This window comes from Myotis yumanensis, unplaced genomic scaffold (assembly GCF_028538775.1).
Source record: "Myotis yumanensis isolate MYYU_CA2020_CCGP unplaced genomic scaffold, mMyoYum1.0.hap1 SCAF_4, whole genome shotgun sequence".
NCBI lineage: Eukaryota > Metazoa > Chordata > Mammalia > Chiroptera > Vespertilionidae > Myotis > Myotis yumanensis.
This window is the reverse complement of record NW_027223755.1, coordinates 38,615,405-38,629,478: the sequence shown is the minus strand read 5'-3', so window position 1 is coordinate 38,629,478 and position 14,074 is coordinate 38,615,405. Positions and strand designations below refer to the sequence as shown.

At 42.6% G+C, this 14,074-nt stretch overlaps 1 protein-coding gene across 2 annotated transcripts in view; it reads right to left on the bottom strand.

Annotated features, from left to right (window-relative positions):
- ARHGEF28 (Rho guanine nucleotide exchange factor 28) overlaps positions 1-14,074 on the bottom strand; it is a 263,410-nt gene that overhangs the window by 30,554 nt on the left and 218,782 nt on the right. For both annotated transcript variants that reach the window (XM_070412179.1, XM_070412180.1), the window contains 5 exons: positions 12,488-12,670; positions 9,616-9,744; positions 6,237-6,337; positions 3,425-3,463; positions 3,280-3,327 (listed from right to left, as the gene is read on the bottom strand). In XM_070412179.1, the coding sequence (XP_070268280.1) occupies positions 3,280-3,327; positions 3,425-3,463; positions 6,237-6,337; positions 9,616-9,744; positions 12,488-12,670 (500 nt within the window). The remainder of the gene's footprint in view (positions 1-3,279; positions 3,328-3,424; positions 3,464-6,236; positions 6,338-9,615; positions 9,745-12,487; positions 12,671-14,074) is intronic.

Here is a 14,074-nt window from a genome sequence, read left to right as displayed (position 1 = left end):
AGGGAAATTCCCAGTTCACTTCTCCTAACTTCTCTTTGCTGGAGTGATTCTGTGGCCTTTCCTTCCTGCTTTGCCAATACCTCATTTACCTCCGCTCTCCTAACACAAGCTCCAAACTTCATTTTCATGTGATCCAAAAATGTTTCTGTAAAAACTTCAAGCATGCATGAGAAACTCAGCTTCACAAGAGATGTCTGTGCCACGAACAGAAATCTCTCAGAGCCCGTATCCTGAGACCAGCTCAAAAGCTTTGGTTAAGAGAATCCATGTTGCTTCAACCTAATGAGTTGCAAAGATTAGGCCATTTAGGTCACCTGGCTCTTCTGAACCTTGAACCCACAGAGGAGTGCATTCAAAGTTGAAAAGAAGAGATATGACTTTGTGTTTTCATCAGGCAACACACGCCAGGATACTCAATGTTCTTATCTCCCTAAAGTTAATGAGGATATATATATCTGACTATATCCCCTCTCAGTTAAAATGGAGAAGAAAGAATATTTGTTTTACGTGACAAAAGCAATCTCTAAGAACATCTACCCCAAACCAACATGTCTAATGTAAGACAGTAAAGGCAGTCCCACTAAATCTGGAACAAGACAGGAATGCTTACTATTACCACTATTACTTAATACATTTTCAGAAGTTCAGTCTAGCCAAAGCAGCAAGCCAAGAAAGTAAAACTGATATAATTATTGAAAAATAACCATAATAACACTACTTTCAAATTTTTACTTTTTATCTGGAATATTCCAAAGAATCAACAGAAAAACTATCTATACTAATAATAGAGGAATATGCAAATTGGTTGGGATGCCCTCATGCAACAACCGAACAGCAGGCTGGGTGGGGTGACCAGGCTGGCGGGGGGAGGAGGGGCAGTGAGAGGCGACCAGGCCAGCACGGGCTGGGTGGGGGGATAGTTTGGGGGCAACCAGGCTGGCAGGGGGGGCAGTGAGGGATGACCAGGCCAGCAGCAGGAGGCAGTTGGGGGCAACCAGGCCAGCAGGAAGGGGAAGTTAGGGGTGACCAGGCCGGAAGGAGGAGCAGTGAGAGGCGACCAGGCTGGCAGGGGGGCAGTTAGGGGCAACCAGGCCGGCAGGGGGCGGGCAGTTAGGAGCAATCAGGCCGGCAGGCAGAGGCTGTTAGGGGCAGACAGGCAGGCAGGTGAGCAGTTAGGAGCCAGTGATCCCGGATTGTGAGAGGGATGTCCAACTGCTGGTTTAGGTCCAATCCCCGGGATCAGGCCTAAACCGGCAGTCAGACATCCCCCGAGGGGTCCCGGATTAGAGAGGGTGCAGGCTGGGCTGAGGGGACTTCCCCCCGCCCCTGCATGAATTTCGTGCGCCGGGCCTCTAGTTAAACTATAAAATTCAATGAGTGGCCAGTTACAAAATAAACATAAAAATCAAGACCCTTCTTATCAGCAACCACCACTGGGGAAGCATAAAAAAAGTATTCCTTTCACAATAGGAACAACGAGACAAACATCTAGAAATAAACTTAGCAGAAAAACAAACAAACAGATCTACTTGAAGATAATCACAAAGCTTCCCAGCAGAGCATGAAATAAGAGATGACTAACATGTTCAAAGACATGAGTACTAATTATTGCAAAATTGCCAATTCTCCATAATTGAATTCATAAATACAGGGTGGGGCAAAAGTAGGTTTGTATGGAAAATAATACAAGAATAAGTAATAATACAAGAATAAACTGTTTTGAGTACTCAGAACGGTAAACCTACTTTTGCCCCACCCTGTATAATGAGATTTTAATGAAACAATCTCAGTAGAAAGGAAAAAAACTTGTTAGTCATTCAAAAACTCTTTATGAAAAAACATACAGATAAGCATAGAAAGCAATAAGAGGAAACTGGCACTGTCATATATGTAAATGCAATCCAAAACTTGAATAATTAAGACAGTGGCACAGAGCAAGAATCGGTAGATGATCAATGGAACATGAGAGAAAGAAGTCTTGATGCAGTTGAAGTACAAATAAGAAAAAGTCAAATGTAGCATGACTTTATTTTTGTTTTCTGGTGAAAACTTAAAATCAGACAATTTTATTTTATTTTCATATTCAACAGCTATGAGATAGGAAGTATGACTGGCAACAAACCAGTAGGAAAAATGTTTAATCTTAACAGTCACCCAAACAATTGAAGTTAAGATAATCTGATACCTTGACCAATTTTCAAACTGAGAAGTAGAGAGGGGTATTGATTAATTACTTTGACAAGGTCTATTAAAAAACTAAAGAAAATGCCCCAGTAATTTCCCTAAGGAAACACTCAGATATCTTCAAAGAAATTAGTGTATAAGGATAATACTAGAGTGTTGTCAATACAAATGTATTAATTATGAGGAACTGGGTAAACAGCTTTAATAGACTGGAACATTATGTAACCATAAAAACTGTGCTATAGAATAACTGCTGATGACACAGAAAGGTACATGTTGCAAGACTCTATGTGAAATGATTCTAAGAAACGGGAGGGATACACACCAACATGACATTAGTAATTCTGCCCGTAGAATCACAAGTTATTTTATTTGTATCCTACAAATTATCCTACAAATTTATGTACAATACAACCACTGCTTTTCTATCATTTTAAAATATTTTTTTAATTCACAAATTAAGCAATTAGATGCATTCAGCCTTTCTTGTGTGTGCCCTGAGAGACCATCCAAACCTATAATTCTCAACGCAAGCACGATGCTATGTCTGTCCTTTCCGGACAGACGGCACGTCACCTGACAGCAGGCTCTGTGGTCCTTCTGCCTTCGTGTGCCAGCACAGCGAGAGCACTCAGTACATGTTGGGTGGATGAACAAACCAAAGAACGAAGCAGCATATGAATTATTTAACTGCTCTAAAGGCCCAAGGCCAACATGTGGAAGTGAAAAATGTTTAGGTGTGAATTTAAGTTTTCAGCAGAAAATGTGAAGTCTGCTACACTCACCTAAGAGTTTCACTGTAGACTTCAAGCCAGGTCACAGTCATCAGTATTTTTTAAAGATATGAACTGTTTTATGGTTTCAGAAGAGAACGGTATAAAATGTAGTAGTGGTGTTGCCCTGTGATTACAAAACCAGGTGAAGTCCAACACACCTCGCTGAGTTACAGTGAGGGCTGGCACTCTTGTAAGATCATTTGTGAGGACCACAGAGCCTCACAAATGTTCTAGTTTTTAAAGTCTGGGAATCATCAAATAAAGTGAAGTGCATTGAGAGAAACATTCACAGGGTCAAACATTAGAGGAGCGTAGTTACCTGAAGGCTGTATAAGAGACGGGTTAAATTCTGTATCGCTTGTATAATCTGAAAAATAAAATCCTAAGTGTCAAATTCTGGAAAAAGCATTTATATCCACAAAAGAAGAGAGGATGGTGATGTGTTTAAGGTATGCATAACTCACCTCTGACTGAGAGGAACCTGGAAAACTTCTATATTCATCCTAAAATACACAAAAGCATAAGAAAATGAATAATCACTCCACTTTTGAAAAGCTGCTCTGTAGTGTTCCCAAATATATGGCCTCGGGTAAATCTCTTCACTCTCTCTGAGCTCTTCTATGGTGGGTGACTCCATCTCCCCCAGAAATCAAAGCCTAGAGAACTAACAATCACGTAATGGAAGCCCCCTCTGTGCAAACTTAGTATTTGAGATGCAAGCCATCCTTCCGCCCAACCATCCCCTAAAACTACAAGGGATGATGGCAAGGAAACACTGCACACTCTCGGTAAGAGACAAGATTTGCCATCCCAAACCACTGTAAACCAAGCTCTCTTGTGCCGAGTGAAGTTGTCTCCCAGACCAAACTGGCCCCTAGCATTCTGGATCCAGATTTGGAAGCGAGAGATCATCATGCCTGGTCTCTAGCTCCCTGTCTCAATGTTTGAGATTCACAGAGCCCAACAGCCAGTAGTGGGCAGAAGGAACCAGACCCAGAGGCAGCCCAAAGGGGAGCACTTAGCTGACCTGCTCCAGATCCTACCTCTCCGAGTTCCCTGGGCCTTCTATGCTCATAGAACCATTACAGCAGAGGCCATAAATGATACGACAAGGCACCACCTGCCCCTGGGGATGGGGTCTCTCTACCCACACATGAAGGGCACATGTGGATAATGAGGTTTCTGGTTTCCAGAGTTGAATGGAACAATTGTCTATTCATTTATTGTCTGTCTTTTCTCGCTAGAAGGTCAGGCAATGAATAGCAAGATTTCACCTGTGTGTTCAATGCTATATCCACATACCTGCCTGGTATGAAATGGACACTCACTCCATTCTATAAATAGATATGGACACCCACACTTTATGTTATGAAAGGTCATCAGATTCCTGCTCTCCAAGAGCCCACAGTCTCCCATTGCTCTTGTCTGAGCAGCTTTAAACTGAAACTACAAGAAACAGTCAGCGTTGGTGCTCAGGTAACGTTGGGCTTGTTAAATTCAATAGTTCAGGCCGGTGATGCCTTGATGACCTAGCCAGAACTCTTCCCCCACAGCCAGTTAAAGATGTCGTCATTCACCAGCACCTCTAATAGGGGAAAACCAAAGGATGGAGAAGGGGATGAAGTTTAGTCATGCGATCTGTTCCCAACCCTCTGGAAGAAAATGGGCTAAGAACCGCCCTTCTGTAGTGAGTTTGGAATTCTCTCTGCATCCCTGGTTCTGTCCTTGCACCACACCCCATGGTTTTTGTAATGAAATGATAGCTCGATATACAGTTTTTATGTTCTATAAAAATTACAAACGTAGAAATGAATTATGCAACATGCGGTTACTGATTTCCAAGAACCACCTGAGGTTTGATACAGGACTGGAATGTTTAACATCATCTTTTTAATGGAGTTGGCCCGCCACCTTGTGGTCAATGTGCAGAGCTGCAGGTGGTGATTTACAGGATATTTTGTAATATTTAAAAATTCTTCCAGAAAAAAAAAAAATTTTAAAACCTTACCTTACTAAGGTCTCTATTACAAAATAGACATTGTATATATTTTTTTAAAAATTTGATTTTAAGTGATCTAGCCCTGTCAGTTCATTTAGTTTATCAAAATACCTTATTAATGGCAAATTTTCCAGATAAGCTTATGCAAAGAGGAATCTAGACACTTCATCTCACTTACCTGCTACTGAATCATGGAAGGAAAAGACTTGAGGGGTGGGATCCAGCCACCTCAGCTTTCCATCCAGAGAAAACTATTAGGGTTCAAGCCCTCCCCTTCCTTTTCTAACAACGTAAAAGCAGTTGGGAGATACAGACTTTAAAGGGAAGGCCTCACTGAGAAGGATGGAAAGCAGAACACTTTAAAAAGAAGTGTGAGAAAGCATACAGTCAGAACAAGAGGAGTAAAAGACTGCATTCCTAGTTTCATTTTGGCCTGTGAAGTTTTAAACCACCACAGCCATCTGTAACAATACCTTTGGATTTGGTTTCTCAGTCATTTGTATATTTGTACAAAATATATATGCTCTATAAAATGTTACATATGTAAAGATCTGACATGTCATTTTTCCATATTAACACATATTGATATTTGGCAATGTACCTAATTCGATTTTAGATAAAGCTAAACTCTTGAGCCCAGACAATCCTGGGGAGGCCCACTAGGATTCTTAGTCCCTCTCTATTTCTGACATCTCAGTTTCATTTGAAGTTAATAGGAAGTTTCCCACATTTAATTTTTAAAAGAGAGTGTATAACTTACGTGGATAGGATGTCAAAAAAGAAGAGGCCCCAGGCAGAAAAAGAAAAAGGGAGGAGGGAGGGAGGGAGGGAGGAAGGAAGGAAGGAAAGGAGGGAAGGGGCAAACAATATTCCAAAATCAAAATTATTTCTGCCACTTTAGTGCCACCTGGTGGCATAAAGGCCCTGATGCCTGGGAACATCCCTTGGTCAAGAACTGCTGAATGTAGTGGGTGAAAAGCTAGAGGCTTCAGCGCGGAAAGTGAAAGTGAGACCAGAAGACACACAAGTAAACACTGGAGTTTTCAATCTTTTTAATAAGTTTTCAAGTGTTTCTTTGTTTACACCTACATGATATAGGAAGAGCAAGAACATTTTAGGGAGAAATAAGTTAGAAAGTTTAAATATAAATATTGAACTTGAGAACAATTCAGGAAAACATGTTCATACCACTCGGGGCCATGGACAGACCAGGACCTGAGGTTATTTTATTACACAAAGTAAGTGGTACCATTTACTAACAAATCAGTTCACAATACCTTCTCCCCTGCATCAGAGACCGCCAAGTCGGCTCCCAAACCCTGGGTCCCGGGATCCACATCCCAACAGCCTCTTCCTCCTGTCCCTTCTGTGACTAGTGCTGGAAGCGTGCCGTTGAGACAGAAACAAAAAGGACATTGTCACACATCAGCCAGCGGACCCGGCTCTTTTGTACACAGCTGACACATATTTCCAATTAACAGACACCATGAGATCACATGTATTGAATACTCTCGTATGAGGTGCTAAAATAGCTAAAATAACGCAGAGCAACGCAGAGACCCTGCCCTCAGGGAGCTTACAGGCTAACGGGTACCAAACTGACAAAGGGCATCAGTTATCATCCACCGTTTTGTTTTTCTTCTTTTCTTGCAGAGAGGTGTTCGTGTGATGGTGGTGACACCGAGAAGGTAGGCTCTCCATCTCACTTTCACTGAATAGGAAAAAGCCGCCTGGGGAGGGTGAAGTTGAAAACAGCATCGTGGGGCAGAGCAAGGCTGGCAGGCCCCAGAGCCAGGGACACGGGTCTGCGCCAGGCTCCCTGGTGGCCGCACGAGAGCAGCAGGCCATACACAAGGCTTAGCGGGAGGGACTCACCACAGCAGGAGGGGAACTGGTTTTAAAAAACAATTTCCAAGTGGATTTTTTTCTCGCAACTCTTGTTTATGCTCTAAATTTATAATACTGTTACTACTGTATATTTAACCTATAAAAACAAATATTTCTACTCCAGAAATATTTTTTACGTACCACCCACAGATGTCACTCCATTCATTAAATCTGTTGGTGGGATTATAGGCTCACCTTATACTGATTAAACAAAACCTTCTAAAGCCCTTTCACACGTAGAATTTCATTGGACCCAGGCCCAACCAGGACCCTGATGAAACAGATACGTCGTGACTCTGTTTATATATTTTTTCCTCAGTGCCATCTTGAAACTTCATTTCTGATAAAGGAAATACTGTTTTCTCCTTGTTTAAATGAGAGTCCTCTAATACAAAGAAGTTTTTGTTTAAGCAGAAATGACTTCAAATTATAGCAGCTAAAAAGTAAGTTCATTTCGCCCAAGCCAGTTAACACTTGTTCATGTATATAGTGAAGGGCATTTTATAAAGACTTTCCTGTCACTGAAATGTGGTTCCACTACTGGGTACTGTTCTTAACTCTTAGCGAGATGCCGAGAGAATAAACAAAAGACTTGGCCATTCTCTCTCTTCCCTTCATAGGAACAAGGACCCCCCGATGGGGAAGGCAGCTGATGGTGGTCACATGAAGGCAGGAGAAGGGAAGCTAGACCAGGTCCCTCTGTTCCTGCGGTCAGCTCAGAGGGGACGAGAGGGTCTGCAGAACTTTACAGGGAGCAGACTGTCCTCCCCGACCTGAGTAGCTATACTGAGGCCTGAAACAGAGGGCCTTGCTTGGCCTATAACCTCAGGTGGACCTGGGCCTGACTTAGAAGGACACAGTCCTCAGAGTCAAACCCGGAGCTGAGCCTTCAGGTCTAGACCCTCATGCAGGGATGGTATTTTGTCCTCATCAGCGTTACAAAGAGAATCAAACTCTTGCAGCACCACGTTCCAGTCCAGCCTGGAGCTGAAGAGGTCTTTGGGGTACAGGACCCCGCCCACGTGCCCTGCCCCTCCTCTACAGGAAGCCTGATATCAGAATCAGCCTCTTGGTGGTTGTGGCAGATGTCCTGGGAGATGTGGATACGAAGGGGAGAAAGCTCGCTGCCTGCTCTGCGGGGAGGGAAGGCGCGGCCCTGTGCTCTGAGCAGCTGTGCAGCCGGCACAGCCCCTCCCAGCTGTCCCAGGGTGAGTCTGAGAGCAGCAGATCCCTACGTGTATTTTTAGCTAGAACTTCCTTAATGGCATAATGAGGTTCTTCTTTAAAGAGGAAATCACCCAGGGCAGTACAACTCCCCTGATGAATCTGGGCTGTGTCGAAATGAAAAACATATGTGCGCATTCTGAAAATAGAAACCCAGGATTAGATAAAGCAGAACTGAAGAGGGGAAAATAATTACTGATGCTAGTAAAAAAATGTATAGAATTTTAAAACTGTACCGTTTCCATTCATCTTATTTAACCAATGGTTGTTTGTAAAGAAATTCTAAGACAATTTAATCCTCCAATTTCTAGCTACTAAAAGACATATAAGACCTGGTGGCAGTAAGGTTTTTATCATCCGAACATAATAAAAATTATAGTTGTAAATATCTTTGCATGCTCTTATATCAGTAACCTTTGGAAAATTAAATATTTAGCTTACCACTATACATATAACAGTATAATTAGGTTTAGAGAAATTACCTAAATCAATTCTCTACATTCTATTTTTCTGTATTTAAAAAATATTGAAACAGTATTTTCATAAATAAATTCTAACCTGAAGTGTATGACAACATTAATCAAAAATCTTTTGGCACTTCTGCTATGTTTGTGTGTTTTTTTTCAGTTTTCTTTTAAATATTTCTAATTGAATTTATTGGCATGACATTGGTTAATAAAACTATATAGGCTCCAGGTGTACAATTCTACAATACATCATCTATAACCTGTATTGTGTGTTCACCACCCCAAGTCAATCTCCTTCCTTTACCCTCTTCTACCTCCTCTCACCCCCCTTTTCCTCTGGTGATCACCATGCTGTTGTCTGTGTCTACGACAGTTTTTGTTTGTTTGTTTAATCCCTTCACCTTTCTCACCCAGCGCCCCCGCCCTCACCTCTGACAGCTGTCTGTTCTCTGTATCTATGAGTCTGTTTCTGTTTTGTTTGTTAGTTTCTTTTGTTCATTAGATTCCACATATACGTGAAATCATATGGTCTTTGTCCTTCTCTGACTGGCTTATTCCCTGAGCATAATACTCTCCAGGTCCATCCACTGCTTTTAACCCCGCCACCACATACGTGTGTGTGTGCGCACCACATACGTGTCTGTGTGTGTGTGTGTGTGTGTATGTGTGTGTGTGTGTTTTCCTACTCTGCTCAGTTCTGTTTTCTCCACTGATGCAGAAATTAAGTTAAAGGTCTTGTTTTCTAAAAAAAAAAAAAAAAAAAGGTTGAAAATATCTTTTAAAAGTGTATTCAATAAGTTATATCAAAAATCAGTAAGTTTAGGGGGAGGTACAAAGCTTGCCTGGGCAACAGCAATACAATGCACCAGCTAACTATTCCTTCAGTCCTTATCCTTGTAACAACAGAGTCATTATTACACGTAAAGGCGAGTGTATTTATTCTCAGGGTTTTTTCTAATTTTAAGAAATGCATTACGTCCCCTTCAAATAGGAATACAGTCGTTGCCTTCGTGTTATGCAACCACTACACACACGGGATTGTGTGTCGGCTCATAGCAAAGGCCCGCGTTTCACTTACAAGCAGTAGGCGGTCCTGGCGCGTCACAACTGGGCACATCGGGCAAGGCAGCTGCTGCACACCCCTCCTCGGGGGACTGACAGGCATCGCCCGGCTGGGAGGCCTTCACTGCGACCTGCAGGCTCTCGGCTAAGAAGCAGGAAAACGAAAGTAAGTTTAAAAATAAGTATACGTACCTCTCGGGTACACTTATAGTTGCTCATGTGGAAGATAATACAATAATTCATAAATAATAATGCGAGAATACACTCTGTGCTTTGCATACTCACAACCACAAACCCACCCTGTGTGTGTGTATTTTAACATTTAGACCAGAAGTTGGCAAACTATACTTGGCCTATGTCTGTTTTTATATGGCCCAGGAGCAAAAAAAAAAAAAAAAAAAATGGTTTTTACATTTTTAAAGAGTCAAAATACATACACATGCACAGACACAGAATAATGTGTTCCAGAAAGTTTATGTAGCCTGAAAAGCCTAAACTATTTACTATCGAGCCCTTCACAGAAAAAGTTTGCCCACCTGCAATCTAAAGCAATGCTTTAAGCATCATTTTATGATAGAGTATTCAATAAAAAAACAAACTTGTATAAAAATATATCACTTTCAGTAAATGTGCTGAAAAAAATTAATTAATTTAAATACGATATTGGGCATTAGGATTTTAAGACTTTCTATTCTGAAATGTTAGTTATTCTTCAAAAAGAGTATTTCTCCAGCCCTGGCTGGCGTGGCTTGTTGGCTGAGTGTCATCCTGTGCACCAAAGGTTCACCAGTCCAATTCCTGGTCAGAGCACATACCCACACTACAGGTTCAATGTTCTCTCTCACGTCCATGCTTCTCTCTCTCTCTCTCTCTCTCTCTCTCTCTCTCTCTCTCTCTCTTCCCCTCCCTCCCTCCCTCCCCCTTCCTCCCTTCCTCTCTCTCCCTCAAATCATTTTTCATTTTTTTTAAAGAGTATTTCTCCAGACATGCCTTAAAAACATTCCCATTCCTCACGGTAGACCTACTGGATCACGTTCTCAGGGAAGAAAAAAGGGGATTTGCACTTTAAACAAGCACCTACATTTTTAAGTGAAGTTTTTCTATTTACAATAAAAGGTTTTCAACTAGCATGTGGAACAGTATTACTTTGAGGACCCTATAAATATTTCCAAAACAGTGTGTCCAATGATTTAATTTATCAAATTGATGACCTTCTCTGTTCTGTGGGCTACTGGGCATCTGATAACTAGTAAGGGGAGTTTGCAGACTGGAGAAGAGAGAGACAGATAACTAACTGCTCTACAAGGTAGCACGTGTTCAACGCTAAGTTCTATCACCCAGGTATTAGAGCATTACAAAATGATACACACTCATAGATACAGAGAACATTTCGATGACCGCCAGATTGGAGGGGGGTTGGGGATCTGGGTGAAAAGGGGGAAGGAATTAGGAATTACAAATCGCCAGTTATAAAAACAGTCACGGGGATGTAAGTAGAGCAGGGGGAATATAATCACTCGGAGTTTTGATGAAAGCATCACTGTTTCCTGAGCACCAACCACAGTGCACACTGTAGATGCTCAATACACATTTGATGAATGAATGCGTAAGTCCATCAGCAGACCTCATGTCAGACCACCTCTGTGCCATTCTGAAGACCTGTGCCCTCAACCGGTCTTAGATCCCATGATCCCTAAGTTCTCCTCCAGCTAATGTTGAGATGCTAAGGCAGAGCTTGGCAAACATTTTCTGCAAAGAACCAGATTGTAAATATTTTAGTCTTCGTGGCCCATACCATCTCTGTTGCAACTATTCGTCCTTGCCATGGCAGCAAGAAAGCAGCTGTCGGTGTTATGTGCACAGTGGGTGTGGCTGTGTCCCAACTAAACTCTATTTACAAAGATAGGCGGTGGGATGCATTCCGTCTGTGGCCTGTACTTTACCAGCCCTGGTTCTGCACAATAGCACTCTCTCAGGTGGTGGCTGTTTTATCTCCCAAGCTCTTTGTCCCTATTGTCAGTTCCAGCCCCATTTCTCCCCTTAAGTCCCTTTTTACCTTAAAATTTCCCTTACACCACTCACTACTGCTCCTTGTTGCCAGTCACCAACAGACGCCTTGAACAATTTAAGCACCTGGTGCAATTGACCGCCTCCCCACAATCTACTCCTATTAAAACTCTCAGTGAGTCCAATTCCATGAACACAGAACTTCCAATACCCTGGAGTTCCATGGCCTTGTTGTCCACCCTGCCTCAGCCACCAACCCCCACATTTACACCCTAAACACTGTCATTCTCCACTCGGCAGTCAGAGGGTTTATTTTAAAACACAAAGGAAATCACTCTTCAACTCAAAACTCTGCAATGCTTCCCTCACACTTAGGATGAAATTCAAAGTCCTTACCTCCATCCAGGTAACCTGGTCCTAGTTAACGCCGACTCGTCTCCTGCCACTTCCCAGCACTCACATCGCTGTACCTGCACTGTCTGCTGTGCTGTTCCTCAGACAAATCTGGCACTCACCTGCCTCAGGGCCTTTGCACCTGCTGTTCCTATGTCTGGAACATTCTTTTCCCAGATTCTGTTTGGGTTTCTCAATTCCCTGTGTCTGCTCATATAGCACTGTATCAAAGGAGGCCTCCACTGTCCGCCTTCTCCAAAATGAAACCTCCCCAACCCCATTACTCCCTAACCCCCACATCCTGCTCATTGTTCTCCAGAGCACTTGACATAACCTGACGTATTTATCTCCTTACATTTCGCTGTTTCAGGAGAGCCAGGACTTTGTCTTCTTGTGCTATATCCTCAGCACCAAGACCACAGCGATGGTAGGTACTCAGTACACGTTTTCTGAAGTGGTCAAACCACATCCTTTCGGAAGCAGCTTACCTTCTTTCAGTGCCGCTGCCAGCAAGGAGGCCGCCTGGGGAGGCTCGCCGGGGTCCGGTTTGACGAGGAGGTGGGGCTCCAGGTGGACATCCTCGAATCCACTCAGTTCTCCCAACTCAGCGTAGATATGCAGCTTCTCCTCCAAATACGTACAGATTTGCTGGTCTTGATTACAGAGTAGTTCTATGAAATAGCATTTACCGGAAAAGGTTATCACAGGAACTTAGCAGCTATGAAAATCCACGTGACAAGACAAAGAAGTTGCGGATTAGCTAGCAGTGTGACCTAACAGGTAAGATAAGCTTGTTGGGTGGGACAGATCCAAGTTCAAACCCTAACTGTTCCACTCAGTGACTGCGGCCTCAGGCAAATGACCTACTTCTCTGAGCTTCCAATGCATTTCCTACAAACAGGGTACTCAATAAATGTCCGTTTCCTTTCCCGGTCCCCCAATTCCAGAAGAGCTTGCAAAGCTATTCTTTGCTGGGGCTGTTTTCTATTACGATGAAACATTAAGCTGGGGAATGACACTGAGGCGGCTCGTCCATAATGAGTGAAACCCACAAGGGAAAGCAATGCAAAGGCTGACACTGCCCAGGCTCCAGCCAGCCTTGGTCAAAACCAAACACAGCGGCTCATGTTTCTATTCCTAAACCTCCAATTTCTTTGACCAACTTTGCATGCACCATTTTCCTCTGATCTCAACATGTCACAGGATTCTTCGAGCTTAAAGGGACCAAACCAGCATCTAATCCAGGGGTTCTCCATCTCTCTGCCTCAGAATCACCTGGGAGAGTTTAAAATACTAATGTCTGCACCCCACCTCCGACAGATTCTCCCTGAATTGGTTGAGGGTGGGGCCCAGGCGCCAAGACTTTGAACAACCTACCCGCAGTGATTCTAACGTCCAGCCAGAGATGAGAATCACTGAGTTGACTTAATTTCCTAATTTCACGGACTTGGAAACTGAGGACCAGAGCTCTTATGTTCCTTAATCACAGTCATACAACTGTGACCTGACAGTGCTGGGCCTTAAAACTAAACCACTGGACAGCAGTTCTTAGAACCACTGGTGCCACACCACTCACAGTTACTGTTTCATATGTGTCACGTGCAAAAATTTAAAAAATATATTATTTTTTACATTCAATATTATTTTGTATTAGTTTCATGTGTACAGCATAGCGGTTAGACAATCATATACTTTACAAAGTGTTTCCCTGATAATTCCAGTACCAGCTGGCACCATACAGAGTTATTACAACATTATTGACTACATTCCCTATGTTGTACTTTACATCCTGGTGACTATTCTATAACTATCAATCTGTACTTTATAATCCCTTCACCTTTTTCACCCAGTCACCCACCTTCCTCCCCTCTGACAACCATCAAAATGTTCTCTGTATCTATAAATCTGTTTCCGTTTTGCTTGTTCATTTATATTTTTCTTTAGATCACACATATAAGTGAAAGCATATGGTATTTGCCTTTTTCTGACTTATTTCACTTAGTACAATGCCCCTCTGGTACAGCCATGCTGTTGTAAATGGTACGATTTCATTATTCTTCATGGCCAAGTTATAT